General features: G+C 41.0%; 1 protein-coding gene across 2 annotated transcripts in view; it reads left to right on the top strand.

The window, feature by feature from the left end:
• CDH4 (cadherin 4) overlaps positions 1-23,261 on the top strand; it is a 400,908-nt gene that overhangs the window by 227,351 nt on the left and 150,296 nt on the right. For both annotated transcript variants that reach the window (XM_015881672.2, XM_085519661.1), the window contains exon 3: positions 16,613-16,836. In XM_015881672.2, coding sequence (XP_015737158.2) covers positions 16,613-16,836 — 224 coding nt within the window. The remainder of the gene's footprint in view (positions 1-16,612; positions 16,837-23,261) is intronic.

A 23,261-nucleotide genomic window follows, 5' to 3' on the forward strand; every position in this document is an offset into this window, starting at 1 on the left:
CCAGAGAATGGCGTATGTTGCCCCAGAGAAGCAAGGTTTTCAGGACTGTCACCACCAAATGCTGTGGTGTGAGTTTGGAGAGGGTGTGAGTACTCTTGCTGGCTCTTCAGCAGAATGTGGAGTGATAGCTGAATACAATTTAATAGTCCCTTAGTTTAATTCCTTCCACGTCTGAGACATTCGGCTCTGTGCAGCTAGAGGTCCCCTTTAAATCAAAGTGACCCAAGTGCTTTTCCTGTGCATGGGAACAGAGAGTTGATGTATGGAACGGAAGTAAGCCATCATTAAAAGTATGATCGTGTATGTGCTCTACATTTCAGGTGTGAATTACTTTGGGGGGAAGTACTCTCTCGCGAGCAGGTCTGCCTGGAGGATGTCAATGTCAACTTTGTAAACAAGGTTATAGGGTGAGCAGGGGCTATTAATTATTGATGGTCACTGGAAACTGGTGGATGGATATCTACACCACTGCTCAGTCCACTGTGACTTAACTGTAAATGAAATTTAATGTGAAATTGTGTATAATTGACAGCTCATCAACTATGGGCTAAAAGCAGCTGATGTGCTGGTGGGAGTGTTGGTGTTTCATTACTTGGGTTTCCATGGCTGGCTTTTCCATAACTAGAGCCTGAGACGTCTCTAGTTTGTAACTCAGAAATATCAGCTTTCCAGTAAAGATAAATGAACAATAAATCAGAGGAGAAATGAGGAGGTGTTTTAAAAGAGAAACACTGTTCCGAAGGATAAGCTTTCTACCCTTAAAGCTCACAGAGTTAGCAAGATAAGGGTTTGCTCATGAAGAAATTTATCCATTCCATTACTAGTAAAAGCTATGGGTACGAGTCGTCAATCATTGTCAAAAGCCAGCGGTGCTGCACAAGGACAGGAGGTGTGGGAAGTGAGCTGCAGAGCGATAGCTCACTGATTTCTGGTGCACTAACGGAGCATAGCTGAATGGGATATTGGTCCTTTGCTGCTTAAGCAGCCAGAAATAACAGGGTAAGGAGCTAGCATATAATATCAGAGCTCCATGGGGGCGTCGTGTAGTGCAAATACCCAAGGAGGAGAGTTGTGTAAACATATGACAAAGATTTGAAACAAGACAGCCTGTATTTTTCTTTCTGAAACTACTATTTGGCAAGATGTTCCCCAGTGGTTACATTCCTACCCACTGCCTTTTCATTTAAAAGCTTTGGTATCTTTGCAACTCAAGGATAACAAGTCAACCTGCAGTGGGTAGGGGTCTGCCAGGTGTCCCTGCCAAGGGCACACAGAGGAGAGCAGCAAGAAAGGCATGCCCTGCTGCATGTCCCACCTTCTCATCTTGGTGCAGCTCCATGACCTCATTTCCACCACAAGGGTACACAGATCACCATATTCTGAGGAGTGCTTCTGCCAGCAAGCAGCATGTAAAGCAGAAAACTTGCTCTTGGCAGCCAGGCTCAACCTGGAGAGTCCCACATTTTGTATGTGAGCCTAAGTGCTATGAAATGAAAAGTCAAGTAGGTTGGCTTGAAGAAAGGGATGAGATAGAAATGCCAGCCATCAGGGAAAGTCAGCAGCAGGAGAAAAATACTATTCCATTTTGTCAACCACATTTCAAACAGTAATCTATCTCTAGTTCTTACCAGAAATTAGATATTAGAATTATTGAATGAACACCTGGGTGAGTGATTGGAACCTTCCTCGGGGAATGCCATGGAAGTGGCTGATTCTGTTTGATGGGTTTTGGTTTTTTGACCAAGTGGAAATCTGGTCCTATCATAGCATGAGAGCATTGCTCCTGTGTATCTCCCCTTTTCTCCGCTGGCTTATCTTCTTAGTTTTTGTTGTTGTTAGTTACTTTGTTTTTGTTATATATATATTTGCCCTGTGGTCTGTGTGCATTGTTCATGCTGTTTGATTTAAAGGTCAGAAATGTCATTAAAACAGCATGATTTTATGGACTGAATAATATATTTCTTGTTTCTTATTCCAACCTTTCCTATGTCTTTCATTATACAAATGTAAAAAAAAAACATTACCTATAGTAAACCTTTTCGGTAATTAGGGGTTTTATTTTTAATTAATTCAGATAGAGCACCTGGCAATAAAGATGAAATTGCTAGTTGATGCAGCATTTATTGCCATGGCAAGTGTGGAACAGAAGGCAACATTCTGTATGAAACCTCTGCCAATTTCCATAGTATAATATGTTATTAGGTCAATTCATTCATGGTATTGAAGACATTAAAAGCAAAAAAAAAGAAGAAAAATTTCACCTGTGGGATAAGTCAATAGTATGAGCCACCCCTGTACATGAGTACTATTAAGTGTTTTAATGGTGTCTATTTGTGTGAGTAGATTTTGTGGAGTATTTTGCTTGTCTATCAAGAGAGTCATTTTGTTGTTTTTTTCCTTGTTTGGATGTTTGCTGTTGGTTGTTTTTTTTTTCTCGTCTTTCTTATCACACAGTAGAAAAGTAACATGATTAATAAACAACTTGAGTTAATTGGGAGAAAAAAATGAGATAAACAAGTTCCCATTCTTCCTCATCTTTGCATATTAGCTCCAATTGAGACCTAACCCACAATGAATAATTAAATAGTAAAAATTAAACTTGCGGTCATATAATTGCAGTATAAATGAACGTGTATGCGTTACTGCGAAAAGATTTATTTTAGTAGTTAGAATAAACCTTGAGACGTAATTTCATCACATCACTAATGAAGTGTTTACATTGAGCTAGACGTTACTGACAGCAGTAGCTGGCAGTCCTTACAGAGGCCTGGTTCTGAAAAAACTGCAAATGTGTGACTCTGAAGTGTTGAAGTGTTACTCCCAGTGTTGGTAACAGGACGTAAGAGCCAGCACAGTGTCCTCTTGGGTTTGGTGCCAGCTGATCCCTTCACAGCGGTAAGAAGAAGGTGGGTCTCCAGCTCAGATTTCATCATCACACTCTGGTACCTATCAGTAAATTAGGTTAATTATATCTTTAGGCTACTGATGTCTGTGTAGTTCAAGAAAAAAAAAAAAAAAAAGAAAAGAAAAAAGAAAAAAAAAAAAAAAAAAACAGGAGGGGGGGGGGGAAATTAAGGTTTAGAGGGGTTTTCTTTGATCCCATTCATCATACCCACTTAACCTTTAAAATAAATCAGCCGGTCAATGCGTCTTTTTCAACCAATCAATAAGAAAGAAAGAAAACGCCATACCTCGTGGCTGACTTCTCTGCCCTCAAATGGCCTGACTTTTTGATGTTAGCATAGAGCTCTCACATCAGAGTTGAAATGAAACGGGACCGGACAGCACAGTGATGAGCAGCGCTAAGAAAACTACCCTGAAAGACCATTTGTTTGAGAGCATCTCCTGTAGTAATCACCTTGGAACAATAAGCTGCGGGGAGCTGAGCTGCCCAGCTGCTGTGTAGGTTCAGGGAGGAGGGCTGTTGCTCCTCATGGCTTTCCTGCAGGACCGCTGAGTGTTTGCAACAGACTCGATCATTTAATAGGAACATTATGACATTTCCAGAAATAGAATTCAGGCTTTTTTTTTTTGTAAGATAAGAGGAAAAGTTGGTTGGGTTTGTCACATCCTTTGTTTTTATAGAATTAGTTTTGATGGATGAAGCAGTGGCGGAGAGATGTGAAGTTCACAAGTGATATTTATGTATTGCAGTGCATGTTCTTTTATGGTAGCAGTTACTCAGCCATACAAATTAAAAAGTCACTTGTAAATCAACTTACAGCCAGAAAGATCAAGAGTATCATCAGGAAAAAAAAAAAGAACAACAACCTTAAACAAAAACCTCTCCATATGAACGCTTCTAACTACCACATCCATTACTGCATGACTGTTTCCTGGGGGTAAAAGGATGTTTTATTCTTCGGGCACGGTTGGTATCTCTCTCTTCTGCTAAGAAAGTGCCGCTTTCTATAGGTTCGTTAAAACGTTCACACCTGACCATTGGAAGTGACTCAGCATCCCCCAAACATCTCCTGTGAGCAGAGCAATGTAGAAAGAAGTGAGTTTTGTTCATTAACATGCTACTTAACACTAGGAGCAGCGGCCAGTTTTGTACATTTTTAACATGTTTTTACTGAAAGAAAAAGCAATTTCTCTGGTCTCTTCCTATTCAAGAAATCAAGTAGCACTTGCTTGGAAAGCATTGGCTTCTGAGTATTCAGTAGAGGGTTTTCCTTAACAAAGGCCATATGCATATTGTGGGATTTTTTACTATTTTTGGAAAGAACAGCACACAGATTTCAGTTTGGAGTTAATAGCTTAGAAAAACATCTAGACGAACAAACCAAATGAAGATGTAATAGTTACAAGATCTAGCCATAGTTAAAATCCAGAAAGAGAGAAGACACTCAATAAATCAGAGTGCATAGGAACCAGACGTTGTCTGTTTAGGGCAGTGGTGGAAGCTCCATGCAGCCCTCAGAGATGAAGCTGATGTTTTGTGGACAGTGAAATACGCTTTTCTAACAGCATCTGCCTGACTGCCTTGTGCCAGAATGAGCCCACCTCTGGGGTTTGCTGCTCTTCATCCTAACAGCACCTCCTTTCAGCCTTCTGCAACGGTGCTGTTTATGCAGCCTGGTAGGTTTAGAAGAATGGAGGAGGAAAGAGTTTATTTCTTTTAAGAGGTGGTGGGATGCTGCTGGTGTGGGACTGCATCCTACCTCAAAATGCTGTGCTGCTGCTGTAAGTGTTTTGCAAAAAACAGTTTTGTTTTAAAGCAAAATGGAAAAAAAAAATAATAATAATAAGATATATCAAGGCTGATGCTATCTGCACTCAGGAGTAATTTGATCATAACCCTCTTTATATCTGTCTCTTCCCCTGCCTGAAGTTCTCTGCCTTAAAATGAATTTGTTCCTGAGACTGCTCGCAGAGGTAATCTAAACTGGTCCTCGCTGTCAATGACACGTGTATAATGACATTTTATGGCTTGTCTTAGCCAGCCTGCCTGAGGAATCCTGTCACTAATTGGTGCATTAGGAGCTGCCCACAGCCCTGGGGACAAAGTAGCACTTGGGGTGTGGAGCCATGGGATGGGCTCCTACCCGCTGCACAGGATGCACATCCACCCCATGGGATGTCCCTGCTCCCTGCAGTCCCATTCAGAATCCCTGGGAAACACAGGGTGATGTGGGCTCTCACCTCCCAGCCCCCTGCTCTGCAATGTGGGTGCTACCAATGGGGGGCAAAATGCAAATTTTATTGCAGCAAGACAATGTTTTCCTCTTGGATTCTGGGTTTTGTGTGCTTTTGGAAAGCATTTGGCAGCCACAGCAAGTATGTTTACAAAAAGAGCAGAACTGGTAAAGTTCAGGTTCGTGTTTGGATTCAGCCCCAGCAAACTGAAGCTGAAGCTGTGCCAGACGTTTGAAGCTGCCAGACGACAGTTCATCTCAAACAGAAAGCTGAAGAGGGGGAAAGAAATTTGTCAAATGTATTCCATGTGGAATTTCAGGCAATTTAATTTGATTCACTACACTCTGAAATGTCTTGGACTTCCCTATTGTTTCTTTACTTTAACACTAAATTTGATACCTTCTGGGATCGGCTGTGCTTTGTGCTGCATTCGTCACATCCTCTAATTTACTGGCTTTATTCTCTCTTTGTTTTAATTGACAATACCAAGCCCTGCCAAAAGCTCTCTGTTAACTTTAGGATGGTTTGACTCCTGCAGTTGTTCTTCAGGGGAGAGCAGCACTGCCTTTCTTGGGGTGAGGACTGCTGCAGTAAAGGGGCAAAAGAGGTAAATGAAAAAAGGGAAAGGTAAAATGATAGATTTCATCTGAAGCACCTGTGGGTGAATTTCCTACAGTTTCAGTGGGCACTGCAGCCTGGCCCTGGGGCAGGAGTGCCATGGCTCTCTCCAGCCATGCAGCCACTCCATACTTGCCCTCTATTTATTAGCCTCTGAAGTGCAGCTCTGATATGGAGGGCACTTCTCCAACTCCCTCTGACCAAGTGCCAGAAACATAACCTAGAGCCTCTGCATCTGTAGATAAAGCTGCCTGGATTTGTCCAAATGTCAGAGCAGTGGAGCCCACACTATTTAAGTTCAAATAATATTCATTTCTCTTGAAACCTATAGACATCTGTAGACTCTGTATATTCTCACAGATAAAAATATAGAATAAAACCATCCAATTTTAATACTCTTGCCTGAACCATCTATTAATTTAGTATATTGTGACTGAGCTCCCAGTCAATGCACATTTGCTCTGTTGGCTGGGTTCAGGAAGACAAGAATAGCCAAGCCCAAAGATGTCTCACAAGTCAGTAGTGAAGAGTTCGGTGCCTTCACTGGTGTCTCTGATTTACTATTTTTTTTTCCTGACAAGTGCAGCTTCTGTATCTAGGTGCTGAGGGTTTGTCTTGAAGGGCAGGAAAAGAGAAGGGCTGGAGGCTATCTGACACGGCTGCAGTCAGAGCATCTCTTTCAGATTCTCTTCTTAGGTTGTAAAAATGGTCTATGCTCGCTTTTTTTTTTTCCTCCCTGAAATCTTCTGGCAGTTCCCTGTGAGTGTCAAATGCAGTTCTGACCAGTTGAAAAGGAAGGATGTGGGAGAAGGGATGAATCCTTGAGGCTGCAGGTGGGGCTGGTGGAAGCAGGCAGGGCTGCCTGCAGTTATGCAGTTGTTGTGCATTGCCCACCTCCCACCTCTGCTCCAGATGTTGGATGTTTCTGCTCAGGGCAGCACTTCCCAGCCCCAGCCACCCCATAGCTTCACCCCAGGATGCTTCTGCACCAGGAAGCTCTATGAACCTTGAAGCTGTTCTATGATGACATTAAGATCTTCCCTTTATCACTAAGTTGCTGTAAAATCTGTAGGGTTTTTTTCTCTCAAGAAATTTGTAGCGATGTTTAAAATCTGTTCCCGTGTAAGCATTTGGACAAACATGGGAGAGCTATGATAATCATTAGTGCTAAAGGTAAATCCTCCAAGTAAAGTGCCCTGGGATTTATGTACTCAGTGCTGTAGTAATAATAATTAAAATGCATACTACTGCAGGTAACTCCCACAACTTGCACTTTGCTCTGAAGCTGAGAAACTCATTGATTAGTCCATGGGGTCAATCAGTCCATCTTGTTTGGAGAGTTAATCATAGAGAAGCTGTGACATGACCAGCCCTTCAACAGGTTTGTTTACTGATGCTTAATCAGAGAACCCAGACTCTCCTGTAGAGTGGTGAGAGGTTTGTTTCTATTTAGCCTTTAATTGCAAAATGATCTCATTAGTGCCACAGTGAATCTCAGTACTATCCTATAGAAGCATGGGTTAGCAGAAATGCTGAGTCACAGCTTGAAGCAGTGATGGAGCACCTAGTGGGAAGGCAGGGCCAACCTGAGCATGCAATGTACCTGAGTGACCAGAAGGGCTGGAGCCAGAATCCACCCCTTCCCAGACCCTATTTAAGAGTTGCAGTGGAGGTAAGGGTGTTTTGCTGAGTATCCATGTGTACTTCAGGCCTTCCAAAAGTAAGCAGTTTATTTCCTTTATTTCTGTGGTTGTTGTATTTGAGCAAATCCTCGCTCGTTGCAGGGATCTTGCTGCTCTGCCGTTGCTGCTGCACTTTCTATTGCATTAGATATGGAATTTAAAGAAGAGCAAGGATCAGAAGTGGTTGCCAGCAAGAAGTTAGCGTTTGCCAGGAAGTGTTGTGCTGTAGGTATTTTCAAGATTAACTGAATCAGGCTTCTCTTTATTTGCCTCTACATCCCAAACAAAAGCTGCAGCTGCTCATCCCAGTGGCTTTTGTTCTACCTTATGTTTAAGAACAGGGGAGGACTGTTGTAATGAAACTGCTATGAGTTCATAGTGGAAGATAGAAGTTTCCATTGAAAACTATAATGGAAGTCAACAGGATACATACTGTGATATTCACTGCAGAAAGGGGTAATCCATTGTGTTATCCCAGCTCAGGGGCTGCCTTTCCCTTTCCATGTTAAGGATTTCAGGCCATATAAGTGTCCTTCTGGCTGGCATCTGGCATCAGTTTGTGGTTCATATTTTAGATGTCTTGAGTGCAGAGAGAAAGTAACAAGCTCTCTGATTAGTAAGCAAATCTCAGGTAAAGTAATCGCTGTCAAAATAGGTGCTGGAAACCTAGAGGTGGGGTTGTGCCTTCAGGGTAAAGTGTCACGCATAGAAAGTGGTGAACTGCATCCTTAATGTGGGGTGCTAATGGAAGCAGGTTCAGGCTCCTGTACTGGGGAGAATCCACTGTGAGCTGACTGCCTCTTAAAATCTGAGTGGTGTCTCCCTTTGTGGCAAGCTTCTGGCTTGGATTTAGGAAACTGGGTTTCAGATGACTCCCCCAACCTGATTCTAAATACAAAGAAGAGGATAGAAGGCAATATTCCATTTACTAACACTGGTTTCTAATCAGATAAAAATAAGTGACAGTGTAGGATGAATCCCTCTACTAACTGCCAGAACATGTCGATTTATCAAATTTTTCCACTGTTGCTCTTTTTTGAGCTAGCCTCAGAGCTGACAGTGTGTGTTTTACAGTGCAGCAAGGTAGATTGATTGATCCTAAATAGAAAAGCCTTTGGGGTCTCTAGCTGATGTTTTAGCTTCAGAAAAAAAAAAAAAAAAATCCTGAATAAAGCATGTTAATGTAGAGAAAGGAGCCTGCTTTAATTGGACCAACTCCTGGCTTGCTGAAAATTAATGGCTGGCTGGCTGTTGCCACAGTGATTCATCTTTTCTATCATGTTCTACAGTCCTTCTCTCCAGGGGGTCTCTACTCCCCTCCAATTCCAATACCAAAAGTGAAATACACATATTTTTTTTTCCCCCTTTAAAAACATATATTTTAGTTGAATTGGCTTCAAGTAAATGAAAAATAGCACTGGTGGGAGTATGAAGGAGGCAGGCAGTGTCTGGGAATGGCAGTTTGTTTACTGTAGGGCTGGTTTTGTTTTGTTTGAATGGGATTTAGATCTTTTTTTAATGTACTCTCAACTCCTCATCGCTACTGGCTGACTATACAGGTGACAGAATGACTTTCTAAGGATCCTGACTTCAATGTGCTGGAAGTTATTGTTCCTTTTCATTTTATCTGGCCACGGAAGCAGAGCCATGTAAGCAAGAGCTGTTAGAAATGAATGTAAAATTGGAAATGGTGTTAAAAGCGTTTTTGTGGCTCTAGAAATGAAATGATGAATTTTCTGTGTAGCTGTACCAAACCCACAGATATATACATATATACATATATACATATATATATACATATATATATATACACATACATATATATATATACACATACATACATATATATATATATATATTATTTTTTATATATTTTTTTCTCATTAACTTATAGTATATGAAGAGGCTTTTGTTTTTGCCCATAAAACCTGTTGGAGGCAGTGCTGGTTGCAGCAAACACAACAACCTGCAAATGAATGCGAGGTAATTAGAAGCTTAATAGCACAGGTCCAAATCCTGCATGGATTATTTGGTCATGGAGGGGTTGGGATCTGGAATCTGAAGTGGTGAAATTCAAAATATACTTCTAAATGTAAGAACCTATTTTATGTACACTTTCAAATCTGTCTCATTGCTAGAAATGGACCCTAGCGCTGCTTGTTGGCTGTTTCAAAGTGTCACCAGTTGACTAGCACATGGAGTTGCTTCTAACAAGTATACAATGGGTTGAGAATGTCATGAATTTTGTATTGTTGCATGTTCTGTACAGGACAATTCACTGTAACTGTAGATTACAAGACAAAGAAAGATTTTGGTGAACATAATTACACTTGCTAACTTGTTACATTAACTTATTCCAGTAAGACAAATATCAGCAGTCATAGCTCAGAGATTGTAAATAATCCTCTGGAAAATTGGTTGTGATGTTTGACATTGACCTGAGGTATGGAAAGCAGATAGAATTGCAGTCCTTGTCTTTATTATTAATTTCTGGGAAGTAGTATAAAGAAAATGGGAAATCATGCTGAATATTTTCAGCAGCTGATAGATGTTGGTCAGTTTGTTAATTCTGATAACTCATTCATTTGTTGTTGTATTTTGTGAACACTTAATCAATGCTTTACAAAGGGTGTGGGCATGCACGTTTTTTGTATGCAGCCCAATACCAACCAGCACATCCCTTTATTTCTAATGTTTTTCTGTATCGAAGCGTTTTCTTAAACTGTGTACTCTTAAACTTGATCACTGGGGATATGTGTATTAGAGCTGTTTGAATTGCTGCTCTTACCATTTTACCAGGAGAGTTTGGTTCTCCCACAGTACTATAAATATTAAATAAAGACACTAAGCCTTTATTAGAGTAATATTTTTTATGGGAAATGTGGTTGGAAAATGTAACCCATAAAATTAGCAATGGCAGGTTGAAAATTATACATCGTTTTTATCAGGTTTTACAGCTATTGTTTTTGTGTGTGTTTATGCATTGTTTTTTCTGGTACAGAAGGAGAAGGGCTCAGAGTATTTTATTAACTGAGCAGCAAATATAGTTGTGCATCATATGAGAGCACTGGATTCACTGCAAGCAGGAGTGAGATGGAAAGAGCACTCAGGACTGATGTGTTGTATTGCTTGTGAATAGATTGGCTCAAATGAAGTTTTATTTCCACAAAACACTGAAACAGCAACATCTCCAGGTATTTTCTAGTAGTCAAAGCCTGCTGTACCTCTGTACATTTGTCCTTTTAGTACAAGAGAAAGAGGATCCTCTTTTCTTCCTCTCAGCATTAGACTTTGTAAATAAAATATTTATTCCTGGAATTCCACCAAAGCATTTCCATTTCTCCACAGCACTCTGTTTTATGAAGCAATTTCAGCAATAAGCTGTGCAATGTTCCTTAATTTATTTATTTTTTTTACCATTGTGCCAATTTTGGAAACTTACTTCTGTGAAGTGCCTGTGAAAGTCCATTTTCCTATTTAAAACATTTTATCTATTTGGTTAATGGAGGGTTGAGGGGTGTGTGCTCCAACTGTTTGAATGAGAAACCAGAAGCCTGAAATTTGGGGTTGAGTTCTCAGCTTTGCTTATGGGGTGATGTGTGCATATTTTAGTGAACTGAGCAGTTTGGTGCTCAGTCTTTTCATTACTGTATTTGTTGTGATAGGCATAGGCAAATGCTGTCACCAGCCTGCTAATGTGGCTGGGCACTGGTGTTGGGAGCACTGGGACAGAAGTACCAACACAGCAGAAGATTGCATGAAAGGAACATTTTTGCACAGGGCCCAGGACTCTGCAGTTTGCCCTGACAAGTAATATTCCTGGAGGTGACAGTTAAGCCATCCTCCTATTAGTGACATTGACAGGGGTGGACTTACGGTTCAGGTTTGTCACAGTCACTCTGGGTGGACATCGACACAACCTGAGGAGGAGAGGAGATACTGCAGTAAATAGGGGGGTGCATTTGCTGCTTTGAAGTTTATCAGGAACGAAGCAACTTTGCAGGGCTAATAATCAAAACCATGGTTAAAAACGGAGACCTGAAGGGGCTCATGTCCTGAGCTGTGGGATGATGGTGTGCCAGGAAGTAGTAAATCCTAATAAATAAGTATTATCCCTCTTGCTCCTCCAGCCCTGTGCAGCTTGCCAGAGGGGGCACTTTTTAATGGACTAGGAGAAGCTAACAGAGAATCCAGAAGGATAAGGCTTAAAGTCTCTTCTTTGGTTTATACCATTTATAGTCCTATTAAATTCAATGCATTTCTCAGGCATTTGGAGGGCAAGGAAGTTCAGTGTATTCGTATGTCTTTCAAGATCCTCACTTGATCATTTGACTCTGTCCAGCTAGCTTAACAAGCTAAATAATAAAAGGGAACAATGCAAAACTTGTTGAATTTTTTTTTACCTTGTGTCTTTTTTGAAGAAAGATCCCAGTTTTTTTCTCAGGTGCCCAGCAGTTTGCTGCAGACTCCTGTGGCTTTTTTCCCCCATCCCTCAATACCTATTTCAGCATATATCAAATTGTTGTATTTCTTCCTTTCATAGGGAAGCAATTAAAAATGATGAGGGTAAAGGGTTAAACCTAAAAGCCTGCTAATGAGGGTGCCTTCTTGGTTTTCTTTTCATCAGGCATTTGATGCTGTTTTCAGCATAAGCTTTCGATAAGCATCACTGAACATTTTTTCCAGAGTATATTAAAAAAAAAAGTTTTCTTTTTCACCATCCTGTAAAAATGATAGATGTGTGGCTCTGCTGTTTATCTGAAACCCTAATTACTGATGCTCCCGCTTTTGAATGTTAAATTCATGCAGTGTTCTTTCGACTTCAAACTGGTCGGAGAAAGATGGATTTGTGTCCACAGAGAGATCTAAGTCTGGTAAACAGAGCTGAGATTTGTTTATTTATTAAATTATTTTAGAGTCAAGAGTTGCATCAACTGCAAATTGCATAGATTTACATCTTTCCAAAGGAATGAAAGAGAAAATTTTCTGCCAGTGGGTGAAATTTCAGTTTCTGTCTCCATGAGAGCAAAGAGGAGAAAGAAGAGGCGGGACTTGAAAATACAGAGATGTCCTTTCCTTGAGATACAGCATTTGTTACAGAAAGAAACAATTTGGTTTTTCTCCGATACATACATATGTATCTGGTAAAATATTAAATATGGAGATATGCAAATATATATGTATGCACATCAAAAAAATATGTAAGTGTATGTATGTGTGTATATATATGCATGTGAAATGATTCTCTGTAGTCACTTAGCATTCCAAAGAATCATTTCACAGGGAAACAAGGAGCACAACCACAGGATTACTAATGTCAGCCATTGCAGCCGTGTGGTGAAAATGTGAGCAGTTCATCCATGCTGTGCTGCAGATGTGTCTTCTATGCTTTGTACAAATGGTGCCTAGAGCAATAGCAGCAGCTATACCTAGCAGCAGCTAAACGCTGCGGTCCCCGGTATTTGGACCTTGATGAGCTTCTCAATTGCCTTCCCTGTGAGGCAGAAATCATCTGCAAAGCCAGACTTGCTTCTTTATTAGTACTGGTTGTAGGAGAATGTTTGCTTTGAGATCTGCTTGTGGGCATCTCTCACAGCTTCCTCGCCACAAGCTGAGGGAAAGCAGAGGACTTAGCAGGGAGGACAGTTAGCAATTGTTGTGTTTGTTGTACTGCTTTCCATAAGACAGAGAGTGATTGTGTGTTCTGCACGGTACCAAGGCACAGGCTTTACTGGTGGCACTGAGTTTTGAACATCACCAGGCAGTCACAGGGGTGAACAGATCTCAGGTGAAATCAATTTAATTCACATTCATGCGCTGTGACTTGTAGGGCCCAGTGCTGCCATTGTAAGGCTGAGGCTGGGGTTGCACTGACTGCTAGGCTGAGCCTCCAGAGCAAGAAGACACTGGGGCCTCAGTGTCTGCTGCTGGGGCACGCTGTCATCTGCTAGTGTAGACATGGCCATAGGTGCACGAGGCCTTAAAAACATGCAGCAGTGAGCAGCCAGCTCCTGGGGTACAACTCAGGTGGGCTGCAGCCTGCCTGCTGCTGCTCAGGCTGTTGTACACTGTGCAGCCGCTGGCCATGACAAAGCATGATGGAATTCGGATGTCCTTGAAAGTTTTCTCTGCTTGCAGCTCCATAGGACTCTTCAGCAAAGCTGGCTGTGTGATTCATTGCTGCATCCCCCTACCTGTGCTACCTGAGAGCACAGTGTGGAGTGGAGACGTTGCTTGTTTAAAAAATTAGACATAATTTCTCTCAGGATTTTCTCTGTCTCTAGTCAAGTTTGTTTTAAACTAATGGAAGTAATTAGCAAGGCACAGAGGGACTTTGTCTAAGAGGTAGCCATATTTAGATAATGGAGCATAAAAGTCGACACAGTGACATATGACACAGAGCAGCATATTGGTGCAACGCGCTGTGTCTTAAGCAGATGTTTAAGTACTTTGAGTCCCGAAATCACTGCAAACACATAGGAAGAGATTTCTTTTCTCTCTGGCTCTTATTACTCTGTAGGGCTGCTTTCCTTCTCAATAAAATCAAAGAAGGCTCTGAATTCTTATTAACGTGCAGTCATTATCACTCCTTTCTCTCTCTTCTTCAAATGTCTTTTTGTATGTAATAGGTTGGAACTTGAAGAGGTGTGGATGGAAGTTGCTTTTTGCACTGCCGTTATATAGCAGAAGATTGCAGTAACACACCAGCTGATGTGCCCTGTTTCTAACAACGCTGATGGCGCAGAGATGAGAATAAATAACATATTAGCAGCAAAGTACTCAACATGTTTGCTTGTTATAGCTGTGAATGCATGGGAGCTTTGCAGAAGTTGCTGGGTGATAGAGGAATGCTACAGGGCACGGAATGTCTCCTTGGTGTCACCAGTCCCCCTGGTGTCACCAGTCCCCCTGAAGCCACCCCAGTTCTTTCAGGTGCCAGCAAACTGCCTGTGTTCAACCTCCTTTGGTGCTTTCATGAATGGTTATTTTTCAGACTAGCCTAAAACTAAATGAAGTCAGTGTGTGGGCTTGTTGGCTGTGTCTTTACTGTCAGTGAGCAAAGTCTGGTGTGGATCTGAGCACTGGCCTGGAATTGTCCCTGCAGTCAGATTGGTGTTAGGCACTATCCTCAGTACACCATTCAGAACACTTTGTTTTGGGAGATAAGAAATTTTGGCCTTCTGTTTTGTGCCAGATGACCCCAATCCTGAGCACTGACTTGCTTTCTTATTTACTTGTTGAGCCTGATGAATGTTTCACCATCATAAGATAGAAATCCCCCACTCCAGACTGCTGAATATCAACAACTTGCTGTGACAGACAGTGGCTAAAAAGTAGGGATGCCAAGAGCTTCAATCTGTGGTCAAAGTAGCAATTAAGTAATATCCTGTCCCTTAGAGAAATGGTGGCCAATGTTTCATTCAGACTGTGAGTGATGCAGGAGATGTTGCTTCCTATTACACTGAAAAGCATTTGTTATGGTTCTGGAGATAGAAAGCAGAGATAACTGGTCAAATGTCTGGACTAAAGCATTTCAGATGAGATAGGCATGGAGGTTATTTATTGCAGGCTGAACTACAGTGAAGGCAAAGACAGCAAACCCCTGCTTTCCAAAGCAAACATGGGGGACTTTTTTTCCTGGCCTCCAGTTTTAAGGAGAACCTAGTGCTGTAGACTGTAACAATGAAATTGCTTTAAAGCATTACACACGCTTTTTAAATATACTAGGTAACTTTATCTGTCTTCTTTTTTGTAAATCAATGTCTGACGGTTACTGTTTGTGCTTAATAATTTACTGCAGCATTAGCTAACAGTTCCCTCTGCATGCACATAGTACTGTACTGATGATGTGGTCTAACTAAATGTGCAGCCTGGAAAAGCCTCTGTAAATGTGTGGTTGTGGAATGGGTAGAGCATCCTGATGAGGGAGCAGCGCACTTTGAAGGAGGAGAAAGGGAGTTCTGTGGTCAAGAAACCTTTACTGAGATGGTTGGTGTCCAATTGGCTCCAGGAGCTCCTCTGGCCTGGACTGCCTCTAAGCTCCTTCTCCCACTGCAACCACCTTACTAGTTTGCCCTGTGCAAAGTGTCTGCTGAAGCTCCAGCACCTGGGCCAGCAGATTTTGCTCTGCTCAGAGCAGGCAAGGAGCATTGTGAAGCACTCAGAAGCCACAGCATTTGAGAAGCCAAGTAATGGTCCCAGCTAGAAAGCTCTGTATCCATTCACACTCGCTTGAGATATTTTTACAGGTACAATATGTTTTCTTTCACCACGTGTGTTCCACCCTGTGGATTGCTTGAATGGCAGAAAGTGTTTTGTTTCCTATGTGATTAGCTGCAGGTTCAATTTCTATCAGGTTTGTCAATTTTGTCATCTAATAGTTTGGGTTGCTTTTTTTTCCAGCCTAATGTATGTGACATGCTTCATAATGCCAATAAAAACAGTTTTCAAACTAGACTGTAAATGTATTTGACCGAAAAAATGCCAAGAGTAAAAATACAGTCTACTGGGGAGCTTGGATCTGATGGTGCAAGCTTTTAAATGACAAGTTGTAATTTGTGAAGCAAAGCTTTACAGTTCCTCTTACTGTACCATGAGTGGTTATCCAGTGTGGGATTGCAGCTCTGGTTGTGAGGACCCACTTCTAGCAGCAGATGTGCTCCTCAGAATGGTTTAAGTTTTCCTTCTTTAATTTTTTTGTTTCTTTATTTCTGATAATGGAATTGTTATGGGCTTTTAAATTTCAGTTAAGAATGTGCAGATAGGCTATCTGGTAAGTAGGTTATTGAAGGGTTAGGGAAATGGAGAACATTTCATGCAAAAAAAAAACCAAAACCTACCCACAGTGTGGGTAATAGACTCCAGTTGAATTTAAAAGATAATGGCGACAAGGGAGAAATCCACTTGTAGAAATGGGGAACAGCTGTGTTTGAGATCTAATGAAACTGTATCAAATACTTTAAAAATGGCTTACAACTTCTCCAGGGAATGGAGATTAAGCACAAGAGCGCTCCTGAAAGGTCGAAGAAACAGTTAAATCATTTCCTTGATAGTTATTAGAGATATAGAAGACATCAGTGAAAATTAAACGTCTGAAACTTGTATTTGATTGCTTTTCTTATCACGCCAATCTCACACTTTTTTTTTTCTCTATCTCTTGCTCTCTGTTCTAGTAAAATTTAATAACTGTGCCGGTAACAAGGGAGTTCGGTATGAAACCAACAGCCCAGACTTCAAGGTGAGAGCAGATGGGACCATGTATGCTGTCCGCCAGGTGCAAATGGCCTCGAAGCAGCTGATCCTGATGGTGACCGCCTGGGATCCGCAGACCCTGGGCAGGTGGGAGGCCATTGTCAGATTTCTGGTGGGAGAAAAGCTGCAGCACAATGGACACAAGGTAGGGATCTTTTCAGAGCTCTTACTTCATTTTTCCTTTGACTCTGTACCCAAGCCTTTAAACGTCATGATGGAACACATGATTGTGTTATCATGTCTGTGCTTCCAGAGGATTTGTCCAGTTGGAAACCACCACAAGCAGTAGCAAATTCCTTGCAAATGGTTTACAGATGCTTGCTTTCTTTGTTATTCTCATGCATATAGCCCAAAAGCAGGAATATTTCCTTGTCCAACAATGCAAAAAAATATTGCCTCAGTTAAACACAGCCATGGGCTGTGCTGTGTGGTGCCAATGAAATCAGGGGCTGTTAACACACACAAATTCCTCTGGTCTTCTCATTGTGTAGCTATCTCTGGCCCACCTCTTCCATATCATCTTCAGCAGCAGTTCTTCCCTGTCAGTGTAAGTCTGGACTGATCCCTTGCAACACTGATTAAGTGTGGTTACACTCTTTGCATTTGGGGGGAAAAAACAGAAATAAAACAAACAAACAAACAAACACAAAAACAATTATTCATTGGCTGGGTATAATATTAAAGCACATTGCTAGATTTGAGGTTATGTTTAGGGTAAAATTGGCAGGAAATTGGCTGTGGACCTAATTTATTGCTGAGTCTTGAAGACCTTGTAGAGCAAGGATGAAGGTGGGTGTCAGCTGGGAATGGACAGGCAGGGCCAATTGGCCGTGGCTACAGACTGGATTAATGCACTGCAGTGGCTGTCACAGCAAGCCTGGCCTCTCCTCTCTCTCTGCAGAGCGTGGGCATAGAGGGCAGAGGAGGAGGAGGGGGAAGAGGGAGAGAAGCTTTTTCTGTGCCTTGGTGTAAGAAAGCTGGAGCATTTGGGAAGACTTGCATCATGTGTGAGACATGATGGAAAAGACTTGGAGAGTCTTAAATCTAGTAGTCACCCAGTGGGCTGACCCCTGAGGTTTTGCATGGCTTAGAGTCACATAAATACATTTCTGCTGCTCTTCAGTAAGATTCTGGCTTGTGCGAGATATGATTAAGCCCTATATGTTATGTCAGCTGCATTTGCCATTTTCTAACTAAAGAAATACTGCTTCCTTCTAAAAGTAATTAAATATTGAAGGAACAAAGTAAGGTGTCTTATATACAGCTTTAAATTCCTTCTTGGTGTAGCAGAAAGAAAACTAAGTACACATTGGTGCTTTAGTAAAATATTTGATTGGAAATTCATCTGATGTTAATATAAGCTGAACTCTGGTTCAAAAATAAAGAGAGTTAAGCTTTTTAAAATTCATATCCCTCCTTTCTAAAAGCCTTATTAGTGTACAGTTTGAGGCTGGGAAAATACAAAAAAAAACCTGACTAATGACAAGGTCACAAGGAGAGTTTTATTGCGAGTCCCTACAGTAGGCATCTGAGTTCTATTTTATTTAAATGCTTGTGCTTTTTGCAAGCAAAATAATCCTTTGTTTACTAAAGGAAGAAATATAGTTATGAGTTCAGTTCAAAATAATTGTGTTTATGTTAAAAAAAAACCCACAACAATATCCAATACAATGTGTTTCAGGCCATGACCTTAATATACTACATTTCGTGGCTTTTACTGGAAACAGATTTCACATTTGTTTCTCTAAGGTACAATATGACTCAAGCAAAACTACATGATTGTTTTAAAGGCTTCTCTGACTGCTGTGGTATATTCACACTGTGGAGATGGAAAAGTCTAAGAGAGGAGTGAGGTGACATAAGAGATGGAGCCCCTCTTTCCTTCCTGAATCATCACTGAAAGGGAAGATCTGAATTTAGTTCACAATTACCCAAGAATTAAAGCTCCATGAAAGCAATATTATCCTGTCTGGAATGGCTGTTATCAGACATTTGGCAGAAATTAGTACAGAATGAATGTTATAGAAGTTGGCACAGGGAGTAAACCTACAGCCTGCCTGCAGAATGGAGGCGATGGTCTGCTTCCCTGGGGGTACAGAGGATACAACCCTCAAAAACATCTTTCTTTGTGTTTGTGGTCCTTTATTATCACAGTATATAGGAATGGAAATTCCCATGGCAGATTTGGAAAGGTTTGCGGATGGCCAACATGTCCTTAGGGTGGGTGGTGAATCGGTTCAGGATGGCTGATGTCAGGATAGGCATCCCCTTGTGTGCCTTTGTTGCAAAATCAGTGTTTTTGGTGTCTACACTTGTGCCTCAGATCCCACAGCTGTGCAATGTCTCTCGGTGTGAGCTGACATTGTGATGGTGAGCGGTCCAACACAATAACAGCTTCCCCTCCTTCTGAATGTTGGCCTTATAAATGCGCTAATTGCATTTGATAACTGAATTACCTGGGTCAATTTGCAAAATTTCACTCTGGACTGCTGTATTAAAAAATAATAAAAATAATTAAAAATAAAGAATGACTACAGTAAAGATTACTGCTAGGAGGATGAAATGATGGCAAAGAAGGCAAATATTTAAAATGCATATTTTATGATACGTGAAGCATACTTCTTCCCCCTCCTCCCCAGACAACACTCAGGTAAACTTATTTCTGGTTAACACAAGTGGTGTTGGTAACTCTAGGAACTTTTTTTGTTCAGTCTTGCAGGAAACATGATAGCAATTCAATTAGAAAATGCAAATGAGGTCACATATTTCCCACAAGGAGTGACGAATTACCCCAGAGAAAACAGAGTGATATTCTAGCATAACAATAAATACTTAAGATAAAGTTTCTTACAGTGTTCTTGTCTAGCTGTCTGTTGTTGCAATTTAAAGTATCAATCAGACCTGTGGGCATAATTTGAAATAAAGAAGAGAAAGAAAAGAAGGTTGTTTATGAAACAATATTAAGTTGTTGTGGATTGTGTCAGCATTTATGAAAGATAAACTTGAGTTGGATAATGCTCCAGAAGAAAAGGAAGTAAAGCCAGACTTGACTTATCTGGAATTAGCAGTGTGATGTCTTCTTTCCTAAGAGTGCAGACTATTATGTATAACAATTGGATATTGATTTAACCACAGGTCCGAAGATTGCTTGTGAACGGTGACATTGCTAAGACCTCAGTCTTGAGAGTGTCCTCTGCTTCTTATTTGTAGAAGCTCAAGTTGTCTGAAGTGCACAAATGCACACACAGTTCTTTGTGCTTCACTTTCCTTACTATCCCCATGTCTGTGCAGTCCAAGCTCTGCTCATCACTCCTTGCTAATCAGCATCCTCTGCTCCCAGTATTAACGTGCCCCATCTGAAGTTCTGGCCTTCTCTTTCTGGACTTTATTTTTCAGTGAGTGCTTCCATCTGACCATTTGTGTGGTTGGTATTTCTGGCAAATTTCTCTTCTTTATTAGTTTTCCTGTTTTTCTCAATCCATGATTTCAAATCGGGATCATAAAAACACAGGGGAAGAGCTTGGAGATGCAGGGTATATTCAGTACATGTAGGATGCTGGTTTTCTTTTCTGACAGTGACTAAATATTGTTTTGCTTGGATCATGTTTGCGTGCACTTAGATTTCTCATTGTTCTAGCTTCTCATGTTTGGACCATGTAAGTATGTATATTTTTGTAATGTTAAATCACTAGAAATTGTGCAGTTAAAGTCTGATAAATACATGGGCACACAGCTAGTGTTTAAAATGCTGAGAAATACTGCCAAACAACAATGCTTGCTTAAGCCCAGTTTGTGTTTTATTGTCTTGTCTTATTTGGGGCTTTTTTCATTACTCAGGTAGGAATCCACAGCCATACAATATGAATGTGATTCTTACAGCCAGTTTTTTGTTTTTTATTTAAAGCCTTTAAATAATCATCTCTGGCATTTTACCTAGCTGAGATTTTAAATTCCAATACAGCTTTTTATTGCTGATCACAAATACAAAGGTCTCCAGGCAAGGAAAGGCTTATTCAGCACCGATCATGTTTATGACCTCAGTTATTGCGCTAGCCAGGATGCCCTGCACAGGGTTGGAAGCGATGAAGACATATCCTTCCCTTGATGGAAGAAAATGACTGCTTAAGCAGGAGTTGTACTTCTGTTGCTCCTATTTACTCTGACTCTTTCAAGTGGGTGCCAATGGAAGAGATGGAGGTTGGGGAGGGGCGGGAAGGGGGAAAGCTGCCTCAGTTGTTTGCTTTCCCTCCTTTCCTTTTACTGGGACACAATACAATGCATAGCATCAAGGTGATGGAGTTTGCCTTCAAGCTGTGCTATCCTCACAGAGGGGCTGAAGGAAAAGGATTGTATTTGTCATCCTACCTTTTTTGTGGTCATATGCAGATATGATTTCAGAACCAGCTCATTATGCTGTCCAGCAGGTGCCTTGGGGCTGCCCTGTTCCAGAACTTCTGTGGGTAAATTAATAAGTTAATATCATATAACTGTTACCAGTGAGACTGATCACGTAATTGTGGAAGTCTAATGAAGACACGTCAGGTGAACTTGTCTGACTTCATGCTTAAGTGAATTTGAACATCTAGCATTTAATCATCGCGTGAGCTGGAAGTGCTGTTTGTGACAACATGTGAACTTTCCTGACCTGATTTTCAGGTGCACTCAATCACATTGTCTTGCACTGAAACCAAGATAAGATATGACATACAGGTGCTCATTGCCTTGGAAAATCAGCCCACTACGTGAAGTTTCCAAGCACTGCACTCACTGCATTTAGTTCTTAAATAGTCAGCATCTTACCCAGGGTCAGGCTCAAAGCCACACTAGAAAGATCATCCTGAAGTGAAATTCACTCCAGATCTGCCTTCCTTCAAACAAAAAGTAGTCGCGAGGATTGAACTACCTTCACAGAAACAAGTCTTTTCTGATAAAACAAAGCCCTCGGACTGCAACGCACTGCCTGCCTGTGATGTCTGCTCTGCCCTCATGAGATCAAAGCTCCTGACCTCTGGTTTCATGTTCTTTGTTGCAAAGGGCTCAAGTCTGACTGCTGCTACAAGAAATGTTTTGGGCTCAGTCTCCTAAAAAAAACTCTTCATTGCTGTGGTAATTCATTGACAGCTGTGTGTAAACAGAAGTTTGAGTAAAAGACAAAGCTGCCTTTGTGTGGGAGCATCATTTTAAGACGGCCTTTGTCAGCTGGTAGCACAGCTGCTTTCTGTTCTTCTTGGCATTGCCAGCAAGGAGAGCCAGCAGACCTGAGTGTCCAACATGGCAGTGGGCTGAGCCAGCAGCCATTGCTGATGGGTCAGCAGTGGGGTTTCAAATACTTCCTCCGTCTAGCAATGCTTTTAAGCACCCACCTCAATTTCATGATGGAAATAGGGGTAAACTGAATGTGTTCATAGTAAAGTATATGCTTAGGTGCACTCCGATACTGAGGAATGAGAGAAGAACTGCCTTTTCTCAAGAGGCTCTTGAAATAACCAAAGGATAACTTGAAAGAACGAACTCTCCTGCTAGTGCTGAGGAGAAGTACCAGAATGAATTACTTCACTTTGTGTGAAGTAGCGGTGGTGCTTGTGATCTCTTAAATCTCTTGTGATCTTTTTACTTGCAAACATTATGAAGAGAAGGAATATTGTTACATTTAATTCATTATGATTATTTTAATTCATGTATCTTTTGAACTTCTGTGGCTTTAGAAAAATAAAATGAGATTAAAATGTTTCACAGGCTTGTTAAGGTGTAGATTTGCTCCTGCTTCTTTCTGTGATGAAGTACAGTTATAACAGGCTGTTCTGGAAGGAGCAGAAATGGGTTTTGGAGCAAACTTTAAAATGTTGCCCATAAAATTATTCATTAGAAGTTCTGTCAGGGTGTAGGAGGTTTTCCAGCCCAGATATTTCATGGCTTTTTTTCTTAGTGAGATACGTCTGGAAAGAGAAAGCTAATATCAAGCTCCAATATGGTTTTGTTCTTTATGTTAATAGTATATGCCAGTTCTATGATTCTAAGTTCCACTGCCTTTATTCCTGTTCTATAGGTATCTGAACAGAAAAGAAGCAGAACAGTACATAATATTCTGTAATTTAATAACTATACTCCTAAGAAGTACTTGTAGTTCTGAAGGCATTATGCATGGCTTCTTCCAATTATGAGAATGACGTTAAGTTGAAGACAGAAGTGTCTTTCTGTAAACACTAGAAGGTAGGGGACAACAGTAATTTAGTTGTTTCTTAAACAATCCTACCTAAGAAGCATTGCAAAATTAGATCTTACAAAGGGAATGTGAAAAGGTCAAGTTGATGTGGGGAGCTTTGCAAGGAAACAGCCTCCTCAGAAATTTTCGTGTTCAGATAAGATGTTCAAGCCTTAAAATGAAAAAGAAAAGCACATCAAGAGCTGTGCTTAGTGAATGATGTCATCCTCTGTTCATCGAAGGCTCTTATAATATTCAGAGCCTGGCAATGTCAAGGAAGGTGTCACAGATGTTTGAAACTGTAAAAGACTCCACCAAAGACAGAAGGATTTCTTATGTACCTGCTTTGGTATGTGATTCTCACTAAG

The sequence above is a fragment of the Coturnix japonica genome, chromosome 19 (assembly GCF_054131305.1).
Source record: "Coturnix japonica strain WE chromosome 19, WE-NBRP24, whole genome shotgun sequence".
Lineage (NCBI taxonomy): Eukaryota > Metazoa > Chordata > Aves > Galliformes > Phasianidae > Coturnix > Coturnix japonica.